The 18,274-nt window shown below is 35.0% G+C and overlaps 2 protein-coding genes across 4 annotated transcripts in view; one reads left to right on the forward strand and one right to left on the reverse strand.

The window, feature by feature from the left end:
* The window catches only part of mcc (MCC regulator of WNT signaling pathway), a 152,894-nt gene extending 150,838 nt beyond the window's left edge, over positions 1 to 2,056 (forward strand). For both annotated transcript variants that reach the window (XM_077222479.1, XM_077222480.1), the window contains one exon: positions 1 to 2,056. This exon is cut by the window's left edge and continues 465 nt beyond it. The gene's annotated coding sequence lies outside the window, so the exon portion shown is untranslated.
* A 6,310-nt stretch (positions 2,057 to 8,366) lies between these two features.
* The window catches only part of ppp1cc (protein phosphatase 1, catalytic subunit, gamma isozyme), a 33,906-nt gene continuing 23,998 nt past the window's right edge, over positions 8,367 to 18,274 (reverse strand). The window contains exons 5-8 of one of the 2 annotated variants that reach the window (XR_013201054.1): positions 14,976 to 15,199; positions 11,110 to 11,244; positions 9,381 to 10,102; positions 8,367 to 8,814 (exon numbers count right to left, since the gene is read on the reverse strand). Coding sequence is in view for 1 of the 2 variants with exons in the window: in XM_077222856.1 (XP_077078971.1) it covers positions 10,013 to 10,102; positions 11,110 to 11,244; positions 14,976 to 15,199 (449 nt within the window). In the remaining variant the exon portion in view is untranslated. Of the gene's footprint in view, positions 10,103 to 11,109; positions 11,245 to 14,975; positions 15,200 to 18,274 lie in introns of both variants that reach the window. The other variant, XM_077222856.1, reaches the window with a different exon arrangement.

An 18,274-nucleotide genomic window follows, 5' to 3' on the forward strand; every position in this document is an offset into this window, starting at 1 on the left:
TTTTATGCTTTTGTTAGTAAATATGATGAGGTGAACTCAACACAGCATAAATCCTCTATTCATAATTATTTAAACGCATTGAAATAAATTGAATCAGGACTCAATGCTTACTAATACCTGGTTTTGTTTAAAGCTCGAAAGACATTTGGAAATTATACAGCCAGAATGCAGAGAATTTTTTAATTTTTTTTAGCAATAATTGAGAATGAGCCACAGATGAAAACTCATAGTTTGACTAAATTGAGGCTGAGCAGATTTACAAAATTCAGATCTGTAGAATTATGAAACTTTTTAGAATTATGAATTTTATTAAACTCCACTTGCATTGATACTCTATCACAGCCGGTTTAGGATCTGTATGTTATTTTATCAGTAACACTTTACAGGAAGGTCTCATGTAATTAATGCATTAATTAACATGAACAGTATACTGTATTTATTCATCTTTGTTAATGTTAGTTCATAAAAATATTGATGCTGCATTAACAGATTTGATCCCTCTGAGCTCTTGGTCGTTTTGTTTTTTTAGGATTTTTTTTCATCATTGTAATGTTTTGAAACTTTCTGTGTGAACACACACACTAAAAAAGTCACGCTTGTGTTCCTCGACGTCAAAAATGTGAATTAACGAGAGTTTCCTCTAGTGGAAGCGTTTGGAACTGCAGCCGAACATCATCAGATATCAACCTCAAATCTGGAGCATAATTTAAGATTTATGGCTTTGGTTTTCTCACAGTTGTAGAGTACATCATGTTCTGGAAAATATATATCTCATATAAAAATTGAAAATAGTATTTATGCATTTTTCATAACACATGCATCATCTTTCAGTCTGTGAGTCAAAGCGTTCAAGATAGAAATTTCATTTTCAGGTCTAAAAGTGAATAAATGGATTATAATTACTACAAAAATATAATTTAGCACCATAAAATCCCCTAAAAATACAAAAATTTAATAAAATAAAAAACATTATAGAGCTAAAACATGCATGAGTTTAGTCCGGCACGCGCAGACCACCTCAGTTAAACTGTTAGTAAATGTTGAACTGAACATGAACCAAGATTGATTAATGAGTTATTGTTTGTTGTTAGTTGCAACATTTTTGTAAAATTTCAGTGTGACATTTAGATCCCGGGCGGCTCGTTTTTGAATTCATATAATATCTGTGAATCTTTTGCATTGATCATCAGTTGTTCACATTCCTGCTGTTCCAAACTCATATCGTCTTTCTTCACAGAGAAGTTCATTCGTTCACATGAAAATTCGATTCTCTTTTCATTTCCTGATCAGGCAGAGTAATGCACATTCCAAGAATTAGTTTTTACAAAGTGCAATGCATAAAAAAAGTGATTATGAGCATCTTTAAAAAAAAAATAGGCTGGAAAAATGACATTTTTGTGTGAAATGTTCATGTCTCTTCTTTGTTTGCATGTAGTGTAAAATCACAGTATTAACAAATCTCACATTTCAGTTTATGCAAAAACAGGTTTGATTGTCATCAACTCTACAGAAGCACTTTCACCGCATTGCCTTGAGTTTTTATTTTCTCCTGCTGAATATTTTATATGATATTGCAACCGTTTACAGGCTTGAGCGATCCAGTGTCGAGGTCACGACCTTTAACCTCCATGGTTATTATGCAGAAACCGTTTTCATTCATATTTATCACTAACGAGACTGACTTTTAAGTGCTTGACATCTGGTGAAATATTCAATGCAATAGAAATGCACTTAGTTATTGGGCCATAGAAAGATGTGAACGAGCATTTAATACAATAATTCATAATGCAGATTCATGCTGGACGATCAAATGTCAAGAGCAATGATTTACATCATGCTTTTATTCCGCATCAGTTAATAAAGGCATAAATGTAGTAAAAGCGGGAACGATTATAAGAGATGATTTAAAGTATATTCATATCCTGGCTGGAGAAACTATAAAGCGGTTTATGAATTGTACTTTATTTGCACAGATCTGTTTATGAATCAAATCTTTGCAATCGTTTTGTTTTAATACAGAATGTATTTGTTTATATAATAAAGAAATAATGCAACACTTCATGTAAATGCTCCTTTATTCCCTGCATTTGTTTAAAGCCAAAGTCATTTGGATTTAAACTCTATTCTATTCTATTATTCCAGTTGCATTTCTGCAGTTGAACTGAAAAATGTAGATTTGAAATAAAGTTTTTTCATGAAACGTTCACAAGATCAACTTTTTTCATTAGAATATCGTGTGCATTCATGAGATACACTAAGTTCATGTTTCAAGTGAAAAAAATTACGAAAATATACATGAAATGATCGTATCTATAAGTTTGAAACATCACTATTTTAAAGGTGCAATGTGTAATATTTCTGTGGATCTATTGACAGAAATGCAATATAAAATCCATAACTATGTGTTTAGTGGTGTATAAACCCTTACTTAATGAACCGTAAAGTTTGTATTACCTCAGAATGAGTCGTTTATATCTACATAGGCGCGGGAAACGATATTTTTTTTCACAGGATGGTAGGGGAAGACTCATGAATATTCATTAGGGAACTCATCCCTGATTGGTCTTAACACCAGTGACTGGTAGGTTTAGGGGCGGGGTTAGGGGTAGGTCATCAGACCCCCAGTGACTGGTAGGTTTAGGGGCGGGGTTAGGGGGTAGGTCATCAGACCAATCAGGCATGAGTTCCCTAATGTATATTCATGAGTCTTCCCCTACCATCCTGTGAAAAAAAATATCGCGCGCGGGAATCCCCTTCTATGAAGGTAGCCATGTTGTGGCGTCATATTTCTACCGTAGCCGACAGCGGACAAACATCGTTACAGGGCGCGTTTCGTATCTAACCGGAATAGGAAGCAGCACAATTTCTGGAGAATGATGGACCACAGTTATTGTTCAGGAAAAGATTTGAAATCGGGTAAATCTCCTTCAAAGAAGAGAAAGTATGATGAAGCTAGAAAAATAAGGCAGAATCGTAGACAAAAATCGCGAATCAACATCGGTGTGGCTTTTCCCAGATGGAAGGGTCTTATGAGGGAAAAGGGCTTTCAAAGCAACGCCGAGGTTGCCTATTTTCTGCTGGACATGTAAGATATTCAAACTTTAACAATCAAAATTAAAACTGTTATTTGATAATGTTAGCAATACCTAGACATAGCTAGCCATAGACACCAAGTGTCAGTTTTGTAAAATATGTAACTTAGATTGTTTCATGTAACTTAGTTCTTCTCCCTCGCTGTATTATGGGTTTGCTATGTGGGAAGAAATTTGCTGGTTACGTTCGTGAGACAATTAGCTGATTAGTAAAATTATATTACATATTATGGAGCTTGATCCTTACCTGACTATGGATTTGTAAACATTATCTATGATTCGGTTTATAATGGACTGTTGTATAGAAACACTGACAATGTTACACACTCTTGGCTTACGTTTGCAATGTTGTCTGTCGGTGATCATACTTGCACTAGATGTCATATTTTTTGGGATGTTCAGTTTATTAGGCCCGATGTGCAAACCATAACAAGATGTTACACATTGTGAATTACAAAACAGTAATGTATTAAAGTCGTATACGACTGTGTCATGTAGCACTTCATTTATTGCTGCTGTTGTTTTTCTCCAGACAGATCCTGCAACATCAAAGATAAAACCTTTTCAAGTCCCAGCTCCAGCATTGTCTAGTATAGATGCTTCCAGTGGAACAGACAGGTAAAACATGCATTATCATGTATTCATTTTGTCCTAATATCTTTGATTATAAACATGATTATTGTGTAATTTGAATTTATATTTGGTCTATATCTAGTGTTGAATGTGCATATGTGGGATATACACAACTTTCTTTGGTAATTCCTTACAGAGATGAGCATCTTGATGTCATCGTAGAAGCCACTGAAGTTCAGCGCCTTGAACAAAGGTAACATGGACACATCATTACATGTGAACCTTTTAGCCATGTATTGCTTTTCTCCAAATGTTCTTAACATATATTTATTTTATATATGAAGAACATTTGAAGGATTGTGAATCAGAAGCGGAGTGGGGATGCCTTCGACCAGATACGGCTTGGTTTGGTGACCCCCGAACCTGCACCAGCCACATCAGACTTGTTGCAGAGACAAGTCAGAAGAGGTCTAGGTAAGTAATAAAAACTTTGATAATTATATTGTACCCCATTACATGTCAATGAATGATATTTGCTGTACAATAGTCTGTAACTGTGTGACGGCAGTGTATACAACAGGACCATTACTCCAACCAGCATCTGATGTGGAAGGATCCCCAAAGGAGATCACCTAGCATGTGTCCTTGTCAAGCAGGATCACGATGGAAAGAACTTCAATTCAACGACAAAGTCATAGCAGAATAAGATGAAACTAGTTGAATCGCATATTATTTTCAGTAGGTAGCCCAAATTAAAGTTCTCAATTTTGAAAAGTAATGACAAGTAAGGCAACAGATGTACCATATTATGTAAATATAAAAAAATAAAATTGATTTTGGTAATTTGAAGGCTAAGTTTGAAATTGTCATACTTTTATAAAAACATGTTCAAATGTATATAATGGAAAATAAAACACCATGTTCTTCTATTTCTTAACTTTTATTTTTTCAATAACATAGAACTGCAGTTGAACAACTATAACAAAATATATAACTATAAAAAATAGATTCAAATTAAATAAAGACGGGGAACAATAGTATTAAATATATATATAAAAGTAATAAATCAAATATTAAATATGTACATTTGTTTGATGCTTTGATGATGCGGAGGCAGATTTGTGAGTACTTGTGTAAACTGTATGAACATGCCAGAGGGGCTGGAAGGAAATAGTCCAGGAATAAAACCAGTGTAGAGTCCTTCAGGATCAGGGAACTTGTCCCTCATCCTCCAAACACAACAACTGGGAATGACAAGTCGGTTTCCCTGGCCTAAAGTGTCTATAGGCTCCATAACGGTACTCTCTGTGGTCATCCCCAGGCTCCCTGATGTTGCCTAATGCCGTAATGTCCTCCCGGTACTGTCTGTGAATGCGAATAAAGCCTTCTTCAAGGCAGTACTGGGAGAAGTGGGGCATTAGCCTCACAGTTTGCTTTATCCTGGCCACAGCATTGCCTCTCCTGTAGAAGTCTCTGAAGAAAAGGGACACAGGGAAAAATAATCAATATGCATTATTCTCTATTTATATACTCTGGTTACTATGTCTCAATAATGTTGTTTTTAATATTGTATCCACTCAAAATGAACTATAGCAGTACTCATTATTACTGTTAGTATTTGATGCTCTAGCACTATTTATCATTACACTTCTGCTGATGTTGTAAGTTATGTCAACGTCATTAACTTTATTTAGAATTATATTTTAAAATTTGTTTATTTTATTGTATTTCCTACTTACCTACTTTATATAGTGATTTCTTTTCCTTAGTATCTTGACATGCAAGCTTAGCAAATGTGACCCAGAGTATCCCATAGGTTATCAATACATAATTTCTGATTCTGATAAAATATGTACATATATTAAATATGTTGACAATATGGTACCATATTGGGGTTTGCAGTCTGGCCAGTATTTGCTAAACTTGTGTAATATGGCTTCATATAATCATTGTTGCCCAGTAAATGACAGGTTACACTATGAAAACATTCATCTACTAACTAACGTTACAGTACCAGGGGTACATGTGCACAGAGCTACTATGTAAATAACGTTATCACTGTGTGCTTGGATGTCATAAAGTGCAGACAGGTCAGAATATAATAACGTTACAATAACTTTATACATACAAACCTCGGTAACAGCTCTCCTGTTACCTCTGGTACGTATTCAGGTTGTCCCTGACTCTGAAACCGTGTATAAACAATGCTGTCCGAGTGATGCCTCGGAAATCGTAACGTTAACTATTTCCCCTTACGTAGCTGATTTGATTAAAGTCAGTGAATAAAACACTAACACAATGATGAACAATTAAAAATAACAATCGCAATAACATGTGGTTTTACTGAATAATTAAGTAAATACAATTTAATATAAAATCTAATATAAAAAAAAACTCATTGCTTGACTTGCTACTCTCTGCAGACTCAGACGACCACATACTTTATCTTACGTTGGCCACCGTAGCTTCGAAATCGTGTTTGCAAATGGAGGGAGAGGCCGTGAGTGACTTTGTTTGCAATTCGCAAGTCTCACCACTAGATGCCGCTAAAAACTACACACTGCACCTTTAAATGTTTTGGAAAGAAGTCTCTTCTGCTCATCTAGACTGATGGAAAATACAGTACAAACAGTGAAATATTACTCCAATAAGTGTAGCAAATTAGCTCAAATGGGAAATATTAATAATTATTCATAACTTGTGAATGTTTGGATCAATTAATCGGATTAACTTGCTGTAGCTACTGTACATTACAATCAATCAGAACCTGTGAACACTCAATACTGATGATTAATAGAAATGTTGATTTGCAGGGTTTCAGTTCTACAGAGCATGTGGTCAGATTCAATCACTTTGTATATGTATTGTGTAGTTAAATCACAAACACAACTGATCTAAACACATAATCACACACACACACACGGGTTAAATGAAACCGGAAGCTGGAAATTAAACTATGGAAAAGATTCATTTAACTATGAAAAGAACCATCAGCTTTCTTCTTTCAAAGTGCCTCATTAGGAGGTGTCTACTGCTTATTAACATGTTATTTTCATATAAAAATTGAAAATAGCATTTATGCATTTTTCATAACACATCAGCAATAATCTGCCATGGACCAAACTATGTTCAAAATGTGAATAAATGGATTATAATTACTGCATAAATATAATTTAGTACCATAAAATCCCCTAAAAATAAAAAATTATAGAACTAAAACATGCATTTAATTGGGGAAAAAACACGAGTTTTGTCCGCCACGCGCAGACCACCTCAGTTAAACTGTGTTAGTAAATGTTGAAATGAACTAAGACTGATAAATGCATAAGAGTTATTGTTCGTTGTTAGTCCATGTTGACTGAAATTTTACACAAATGTTAAGACTTTACATTGTTGCAACTAAATCAGTGTCACATTTAGATCCCGGGCGGGTCTTTTTGGAATTCATATAATATCTGTGAATCTTTTGCATTGATCATCAGTTGTCAAAATTGTCTCCATTCACATTCCTAATAATAATAATAATAATAGCGCTTATTATGAAACCTCCGTTTAAAAATGTCCAATACTTGCAGTGGAAACGTCTGTGAAGATCGGGAGTCGCTGAGATTGACGACTTCTGTTGCAGATTTATGGATGTGCCGCTGGATTGGTTGCTGAGGAAGAAACTATTAAAGATTGTTGTAACACTAATATATTCGACATATCATAGCGATCTACAAAGTACCAGTTTTTAGAGACCAAATGATATAGGTGTGTTATATTGACCGCTGGTTCGATCATAAAATACATTGTATCCAAAAAAAAAACACAGTAAATCATTCACACAATGTTCTGGGATGCATGTTCATTAATAGATCAGTTCATGTTTTATTATATGCATAATTAATATGCAAATATAGTCTGTTGTCGTGTTTAATGAAACAACCATTAAATTTATAAAACTTCTTACCTTTGGGGATTTAAGACCAGATTCATTTTATGTTCTTAAAAATTAAGGATGCATCGATATGAAAATTTTGGCCGATACCGATAACCGATAACTCTTTATATTTGATAGTCGGTAACCGATATATTGGACGATAAATCTAAATCCAAATATTTATAAAATGTTTGAGAGCCTGATTACAAAAACAAAAGTCTCATCATTAAAACCCATGTCCCAAACACAGTTATAATGTTCTCATGATAATTTTAAGTAGCCGATATGACAGATTTGCGCTGCACATGTTGCACTGAACTGTGTTTTCCAAACATATTTCAAGCAATTCATAATCATCATGTTGAACAGTGCGCATCTGAAGTGTCTCAGCTCAAGGAAATTATACATTATTTATCAGCTTTAATATACTGGACAAATTTCATAATCGGGCCGATAACGAAAAATAAAAAATAACCGATATCGGCCGATACCGATATATCTTTCCTTCAAAATTTGTCTAAAGCTTGGTAACACAACAGTTTTGTTTGTTAACATGAACTACTGATAAACAATATTAATACACCGTTTATTAATCTACATGAATTTCTGCATATACTAACACATTATTAATTATTCCGGTAGCGATACACACAGCTGTTTTTAAACCGCTAGACGTTACATACTGGGGAAATAAGAAAACAAAAGTTAAGAATCATGTCTTTGATTCTTAACCTGGTTTCAGAAACATTCATTAAAAAGTAAACACAAACAAACAATGGTTTTTCCTTCTCCCTTCGATTTATTTCACAAGTATAACAATTATTTATAGTGTGGAAAACTGTGAATTATTGCCAAGACTGAACAAAAGACTTCCTGTATATTTCCAGTGAGCTTGTGTGGATCTGAAACACTGTAGAAAGTTTTCCTGACGTGATTTACCTGATGAGGAGCTACTGTACTCTGAAGACATGCTGAAGGCCTCGTGTCCCACACACACATGCAACAAGAGTCCGTCTGAGAGCGAGATACACACACACACACGTGATGAACAACAACAAACTGACACACACTACCAGTTAAAGGTTTCAGTGTAATCTTTTTAGAAGAGTCTCTTCTGCTCAACACAGCTGTGTTTATTTTATAAAAAATACAGTAAAACAGTGAAATATTATTATAATGTAAATCAGCTGTTTTCTATGTGAATATATAGTAAAGTGTAATTTATTCCTGTGAATTTTCAGCATCATTACTCCAGTCTTCAGTGTCACATGATCCTTCAGAAATCACTATAATATGATGATTTGATGATCATTTATGATTATTATCAGTGTTGAAAACAGTTTTTATTTCAGGATTCTTTGAATAGAAAGTTAAAAACAACAGCATTTATTTGAAATAGAATCTTTTGTAACATTATAAATGTCTTTACTGTCACTTTTGATCAATTAAATTAATCCTTGATGAATAAAAGTATTGATTTCTTTCATTTTTCCCCCTCAAAAATTAAATAAAATTTCTAACTGACCTCAAACTTTTGAACGGTAGTGTTTAATGTTACAAAAGATTCTATTTCAGATAAATGCTGTTTTTTAAAAACTTTCTATTCATCAAATAATCCTGAAATAAAAATATAAATAACTGTTTTCAACACTGATAATAATAATAATCATAAATGTTTCTTGATCATCAAATCATCATATTATAGTGATTTCTGAAGGATCATGTGACACTGAAGACTGGAGTAATGATGCTGAAAATTCACAGGAATAAATTACACTTTACTATATATTCACAGCTGATTTACATTATAATAATATTTCACATTGTTACTATTTTTACTGTATTTTTAATCAAATAAACACAGCCTTGTTGAGCAGAAGAGACTTCTTTTAAAAACATTAGAAATGTTCCCGAACCCAAACTTAACTGGTAGTGTAACTGTTACGTGATGAACACACTCAAATCATGCGCTCTTCTTTAAATCATGAGAATATAAAATGTCAAAATCATAAAGCATTTTAAAATCGGACTGAATATATCAAAACTCATGGCACGTTCACAAGACAAAAAAAATAGAAAAATGCAGAGAAGCTGTAGGTGCATAAAAACAGAGCGAGTGGAACATCTCATTTGTTCACAGTGGTTTAAACGAGCCAATTGAATCATCAGCGGAGTGTTGATTTACAATCCCAAAAATCCCAGCTCCTTTACGCACACACACACACACACACACTTACAATGGGTAGACTTGTGTCAAACAGAGATACTTCATCCTGAACAGGGGATAAAAGCCTCCAAGAACAACTCAAAAAACACTCAAATCAAATGAAGCGCTGCTTTCTGTCGCCAGGAGGAAAACACAAGGAAAAGAATTAAAGTGAAGTTCAGTCTTCGGGACTGTGAGTTCAAACGGGTCACATGACCCTCATTTCTTGGCTTGTTTGGCGACCATGTTCCTGGGTGGAGTCACGGGACGGCTGGAGTTTGGCTTCTTCTTCTCGGCTGGCTTCAAAATCTGCAGGATAGGAAATTAACACATTAGAATAGACAGTAAATACACAAATAAAGCGAATTTAAATGACAGGGTTCGTACAGATTCTGTAAAATTTAATTTAATTCCTGGACTTTTCAAGCACTACTTTTTTGGATTTCAATGAATGCATTCATACAATATCTTTATTATTTTGATTATTTTATTAGTTTTTTTACATATATATGTAGTATTTGATGTTTGACTTCACATTACCAGCCTGGAAAATCACTTCAATCATTGAAAGGATAATATGATAAAGATATCACCTTCCTTATTCAAACCTGATTTTTTCCCTATGAATATATGATTGACCTGAAGAATAAAAGTTGTATTATATACTTATAGAGCTATGAGCATGATATTAAGTTTATGATATCTCAGCCAGGCTACAGCGATCACTTTTTCGTGAAAAGATTCTGTTTTCCCCCTGAAAAAATTAAGAACTAATTTCATAATATATATATAATTTTTTTTTTTTTGATTTTGTTAAACTAAATCATTAAATGATTCATGTACATCAATCATTATAATTAAATCCGTACACGTAGTTTAAAATAAAAACATGATTTAAATGGCATTGCCATCACCTTTTGTCATTTCTTTTAAAATATTTTGTGGTGTATTAAATTAATTTTTACCACACAAAATATCATGCAAATGCAAATTGTGATTTAAATATTTCTACTCAAAATGAGTATTTAAATAAAAATCACCAAATGGTAACACTTTATTTTACAGTGTATTTACTTTAGTAATAATTATAAATGATGCATAATTACATGCAACTATCCCTATAGTAAGTACATGTAGTTCATTAATATTACTAAATAAAAATAAAGTGCAACCCAAAAATATTCAATTTAGTCTCACAAATAGTATGATTTCATAAAAACTGAATGCATAATAATGATCTTAAATGCAGTTTAACAGCATCTTGGATGGACGATTAGATGATTTCAGCGAGTGTATCAGAGAGCAGGAACACACACCTGAAAGGAACACATGAGTGTCTCGTCTACGCTCATCATGGCTCCGGCGTTGTCGAACTCTCCACAATAGTTGGGCGCAGAGAACAGCGTGACCAGCTGACGCTTGGCGAAGAACTCATACCCGTCCTCCACCACCTGAACACAAGACCAGACGAGGACCATCAACATCACGCTCTGATAGGACATCACTGCAAAACATGCTTTCTTACTCTGTATTCATGTCTTGTTTCCAGTCCGAATATCAAACATTTCTTAAAACAAAATGCATTTACTAGACGAGGAAAATGACATACGATATTATGTCCAGTTTTCTGGGGGAATTAATCAAAATTAAGTGAGTTGTTGCTTAAAACAAGCAAAATTATCTGCCAATGGGGTCAGAAAAATAATCTTGTTTTCCATTTGAATTAAGATTTATTTTCTGACCCCATTGGCAGATCATTTTGCTTGTTTTAAGCAACTCACTTATTTTTATTTGTTTTAATCAAGAAACAAGACAGAATTTCTTGTTATTTTATTCATCTAGTAAATGCATCTTGATTTAATACATTTTTTGACATTTGGACTGGAAACACGAGAAAAACACAGTAAGAAAAGCATTTTTTACAAAATAAATGAATGAATATTTAAAGTCTGTAAACTATGGAAGCTTGTTTCCGCCACAGAATAAAAAATTAAAAAGTAATTGCTTTATATCATACAATTCTGAGATAAAATGTCCCAATTTGTTGACTCAATAATAATAATAATTAGAAAAAGTAAATCAAGAACGGTTTTGCCTAAAGACTTTCACCTGGAATCAAATTAAAGCAAGTCATTTCTAACACTTAATTTGTTTTTTGTGATATAAAAATAAAACAAACTAAAGCAGGTCAAAACGGCAGCGACTGAAACCACTGAACGGACCAGCGGAAAGAAAATCCCAACATGTTCAAAAGAATGCAATGGAAAAACATCATATTATTGTACGGTAAAATAAAAAAATATTAGCATTTATTTAAAATTCATAAAAATGTGGTATTTTAGTACCACAGTTGTGTGTAAATGAACACAGTGCTGCGCTTCACAATGAAAGCAGAAGCACGTAGATTTGTTTAATTAAAATGCAGGTTTGACTATCGCATATTGCAATATTGATTTTATTTAAATTTCAGCATTATTGCTTAAATTGTTCCGCCTGTTTTGGCCCAGCACAGATACACCAATCACACATCATTATTTCCCCTGATGAGACAAACACACCATCTAGTGGACGAACCCGTCACTGAATCTGAACGACAACAAAAACATGCAGTAAAGACATTAAACCTCCTTAACTCGACTTTAGTTTTGTTTCATAATATAAATGTTTTTATACTAATTCATTCATTAGAAGTAAATCACCTGATCTTTTGATTCAAGTCCAAGTTTCAAATAATAAATGAGATGAAGTATTCAAATCATTAGATTATATAAATATGGTCACGACAACATGATTATTTACAGTGAAATGCATTTTTCGCTTAATTTTTTAGCAATATTGCTAGTTTATGATATTAAATTACTACTTGCTCAACTCTACTCTGAAAACCACTTTATTTCCGCACACAATTAGTTTTTCTAAATGCTATTTTCAGATGTGATGGAAATGTGCGTGTTGCTGAACGCTGGTGAGTCACTAGATTACAGTATGAGTGGATATAGATTAGTGTTTAGGGAACACACACACACACACACACACACACACACACACACACACACACACACACACACACACACACACACACACACACACACACACACACACACACACACACACACACACACACACACACACACACACACACACACACACACACACACACGGAGTCTCCTCTGAAAGTAAAGACTAATGTCGAAGGTCTCGGCTCGTATCTGTTTAATATCTTCTGATCTTCTGATTCCAGTCCAAGTTTCAAATAATAAATGAGATGAAGTATTTGATTCAATGGATTATATAAACATGATCACGACCACATGATTATTTACAGTGATATTAATGTTTCGCCTAATTTTGAGCAATATAGCTACTTTACGATATAAATGACTACTGTGATATACAGCTTTAGAGAGCTCAACTCTACTCTGAAAACCACTTTATTTTCCACACACATGCTATTTTCAGATGTGCAGGAAGTGTGTGTGTGTGTGTGTGTGTGTGTGTGTGTGTGTGTGTGTGTGTGTGTGTGTGTGTGTGTGTGTGTGTGTGTGTGTGTGTGTGTGTGTGTGTGTGTGTGTGTGTGTGTGTGTGTGTGTGTGTGTTCCTGAACGCTGGTGAGTCACTAGATTACAGTATGAGTGTATATAGATTAGTGTTTCGGAAACACACACACACACACACACACGGAGTCTCCTCTGAAAGTACAGAACAATGTCAAGGTGTCGGCTCGTATCAGTTTCACATTTCCGATAACGTGACGCTGCTGTAACGTGAGCCTGAGGGACTCGCCCAGCAGAACCAGACGATCCTCATAACATCGAGAGCGGTCACAGCAACCGACCGGGACAGTCATCGACCAGTTGGCTAGCTATTTTATCTGTACGTCTATCTCTTTATAGTTTGTATCGCTTAAAGACACTTTAAGGGGTTTTAGTGTGTTTTCTATAACTGTCAGCTGATAAACCCTCTCGAAGGTCTGAATCCTTCATCTAAAGCAAGTCACATGTATTTCTACAGCGCTTTCTACAACACAGTGTTTCAAAGCAGCTTTACAGAGAGAACAGGAAAATAATGCAACAAAGCTTGTCTAGAAGAAAATAGTGTCACAGTCCAGCTTAAGTTCAGTGTTCATTTTGTTGCAAAAAGTTATTAATTTAGTTCATATATATATATATATATATGTAGAAACAGTGATGTCATCGTCCAGCTCAGTTCAGTAAGTTCTCATATAATGCTGTCATTGCAGGAGATCAATAATATTGTTGAATATTAAATTGTGACAGAATAGAGGAAAACGCTTGAGAGAAACCAGACTCAGTCTCAGCTCTCCTCTCGCTGACGAACCAACGGTGTGTGATGATGATTCAGGAGCATTATAGATCATAACTGACCTTCATTATAGATAATTATAGATATCTTCATTACATGAATTCAAAACCCACCTTAAAACACTTGTTTCCGTGACCCCTGACTCTATGATCTGATCTATTATGTTATAATAATAATAATACGTTTATTTTATATAGCGCCTTATAGTCCCTTTACAATAAAGTACAAATAAACATGACATAGAAACAATAAAAATATATTGAGATGGATAACATAATAGATAGTGGTGCATAAACATAGAAATCAAGGGTCCATCCATTGGTTGTCCATCTCAGTTTATTTGTATTGTTTCTGTCATGTTTCTATGTTTATTTGCATTTTATTGCAAAGCGACCTTGAGTTTTCTGAAAGGCGCTAAAATAAACATCTTTATTATTATTATAGAAGTCAGATTGGATTGGAACAATCAGAATATATGAATTCAGTGTTTCCCACAGATTAGAAAGCAATTTGTGGTGGTGTTAAAAATAATTCCTTCGTAAATAATTTGTCACACAGAACTTTATTATATTAAATATTAATCAAAAATTATTCACACCCTCACAAATTCCACACATTTAACACCCTATACAAAATTATATATATTATAATTATATATTATAGAAATTAAAAACATAACTAATCACACTGTTCGGACTGATACCTCCGGTCCAAAACAAGCCTTTTTCAGCAGGGAAAGGAAATGCAGCTGAACGAATATGATGCGCGTTTTAAATAGCGTTACAAAAAATAAATAAATAACGAAACGCAATATGTGGCGGCTGGTGTTGAGTGTGGGAAACACAGGATTGAGGCTCACCTGGTGGGCCCTGCAGATCAGATCCAGGTCATGTTTGTGCAGGAACTTGGCCACCACTTCAGCTCCGAATGTGAAGGACACGCCCCGGTCGTTCTCGCCCCATCCCAACACGTCTTTATCTGGGTCAGACCACAGAAGATCACACAGGAGACCCTGATCCGGCACATCTGTGGGCCTCATGATCCTCCGGATCTGCTCCATGGACTGCAGATCTGGAGACAAACCTGAAGAACAGCACAAGCATTAGTAGCTGGAGATTTCATGTTCACTTTGCATTAGCAGAACCCGTTTCAGAGTCTGCGTTCTCGAGCTCCAAACACTGTTTTTGTGCGAATTAACGGGTTTCTGTTAGAACGGTGTCGTGCAAGTTAATAACAACAGAACTGAATCAATCAAAACTAACTTTATCTGGACAATAGGCGCGTTTCCATTACAGATTTGCGCAAAACTTTAGCAATTTTTTCAACATGTCAACAAAAAACTATAGTGAAATGATGCCGTTTTCATTAACCGATGTCATGCGACTAAAACTTCATATTTTTGCTCTCGCGATAATCATTCCAAAAAATCCTGGCAACGGATGTTGGTGGGTTTACACTAGAGCTGCACGATTATCACAAAAATCATAATTGCCGATTATTCCCTTGAAATTGTAACTGCGATTATTAAATACGATTATCATAATTTACATTGAATATATATAGGTGTATTATAATACATGTTTACACAAAAATTGTTAACACACACACACAAGTACTGTCCCCCTTTACTTAACATACCCATCAATTGTAAGAATGACTAATAGTAAAGACTACTAATAGATAAACATTAGGACTATGCTAAAGCAATTAAATAGCAGTCCCAAACTAGTTTTTGTTAATACAATGTTGATATGAGCCACCACAGTCATTTAAAAATATATATATATAACACAAAGTGAAAATAAAGTGGCATTTTTGGGTTATGGAAACGACAGTCACCATAGTAAATACACAATACTAACAAGAACTGTTAATGAAACCGCTCCTGAATGAAAATCACACCTGCATGCAAATCCTTCTCAGCGAACACGTGATTTATTGGTATTTTACTTTTATTTCGTGACTTACTAATTTACATTGTAACAACGTTGCTCGTAGTTTCTTTTGCACTTTATACAGTGAAGCGATACACAGCGCGCGCCGCCGCATTTGCGCGTGCAATTGAAGAGTGCGCGCTACGAGCACAGTATAACGGCTGACAGGACAGTAAAGTCCGTTTTTCTGAGGGGAAAGTCTTTTTATTTCAGCGTACACTTACGTCACTGCCTGGTATGTAGGGATGGGAATCAAGAACCGGTTCTTCTTCAGAACCGGTGCCCAGTGAACCAATTCCTTGGAACCGTTAGTATGCCTGCTTAACGATTCCGCTTATCGGTTCCGCTCGTTGCAAATGTGTCATGACATCACACACGCGCTGTCTTGTTTTGGTTCAGAACGCAGCAAACATGGCATCGAGGCAGAAGCGCTCTAAAGTTTGGTTATATTTTACGCGAAAAGACGACAATATGAGGCGCCGTCTAGGGCTTAAATCAAACTTCATTTACGCACACATATATGAAACACTTGCATACACGTATACTAGTCAAACATACATGTAGGCCTACACTCCTGAATGCTCAAACAAATACATATGAAATGCACAACGACACACCTAAAGTAGCTCACGCACATACACGCAAACTCTACACACAAGAGATGCGCGGAAGTCTCCAATATGCAGAAACATTTGGCCACACACACAGCATGAACAGACTTTAGTCCCATGACACTTAAACTGGAATGTCACTTTTTCTGTCACTGCGACTTCACGAACAGGCGAACACGCACACGCAGCATACATCACTTTTGAAGTAAAACTGAAAATTGAGGATGCAGTGCATATATAATGCATCGAGATATCAAATTGAACTGAATCGATGACATGATAATCGTAATCAAACCGAACCGTGAGACCAGTGTAGGTTCACACCCCTAATAGCCTACTGTGTGCTGTGTCAGCGAGTTAATAATAATTAACAAACAAATAAGTTAAGTTATAAGATCAATAAGTTAATACAAATAAACAAATTTGTACTTATTCCCTCACCCAATGAGAATCGATAAGAGAATCGATAAGGAATCGAATCGATAAGCAATATCGATAATGGAATCGGAATCGTTAAATTCTTATCAATTCCCATCCCTACTGGTATGTCATATTGTGCTGGGTTTTCTGAAGTAGTCGTGATTCGCCTCTCATAACATAATTATGCTCTAAACACACACACACGCAGAGTGGATTTTCTTTTGTAATCGCGGCTTTGAACGATTACGTAATCGTGGCATCCGTAATCGTAATCGCAATTAGAAATTCGATTAATTGTGCAGCCCTAGTTTACAGATCTCAGCCACTGCACTGGCCATTATTATTAACCGAAGGAGACCTGTGTGTGTGTGTGTGTGTGTGTGTGTGTGTGTGTGTGTGTGTGTGTGTGTGTGTGTGTGTTATCCCATCATTAATGGCAAGGAAAGACTCTTATACTCGAGAGCGGCTCATATGAGGAGTTTCTGGGTGTTTCTCACTCATTTCTGCTTCCAGCTCGTGATTATGGCGTTTCTTTGAGGTTTAGAATCCAGTATTCCTGTAATTCTTTTGTCTTTCATGAGTTTAATAAAGAACTGTCTCGTTTTCTGTCCAAACACACCGCGTCATCTACGTCAGGCGACTGTAAATGCGCAAAAACTGTTTCCATTGCAGTTTCGCGAAATATTTATTTTTCGAATTGCCTGAAAAACCTCCTCATGCGAGCGTAAAAACTTTGTGATAAATGAGTTTTTGCGAATTTGACGTGTTTCCATTGGGCGTATCTTCAATTCGCAATTTCAATTTGCTCATTTTGAAGTGTAATGGAAACGCGGCTATTAACTTTATTCTAGATCTGCTGTAAAGCCAAAACAATCTCTGTTACTGTAATCTCCTATTATCACTGTAAAGCTGCTGTGAAACTCTATATTGTTAAAAGCGCTGTATAAAGGAAAGTGACTTGACTTGACATTAGCCAAGGTTATTTATATAGCACATTTCATATACTATGGTAAATCAAAGTGTTTTACACAAAGGAATTAAAATAATCACTAAATAAAAGCAAGGAAAATTAAAACGGGAATTAAAAGAGTAAAAAGATGATACATAGATAACCTTCTCATCTAGTAAAACACCGGTGTATTAAATATTTCACAGTTCCTAGTTTTACTCTGAGATTGTCCACTGTTTGTGCT

This window comes from Siphateles boraxobius, unplaced genomic scaffold (assembly GCF_051911475.1).
Source record: "Siphateles boraxobius isolate OS27281-9 unplaced genomic scaffold, OSU_SipBor_1 120, whole genome shotgun sequence".
NCBI lineage: Eukaryota > Metazoa > Chordata > Actinopteri > Cypriniformes > Leuciscidae > Siphateles > Siphateles boraxobius.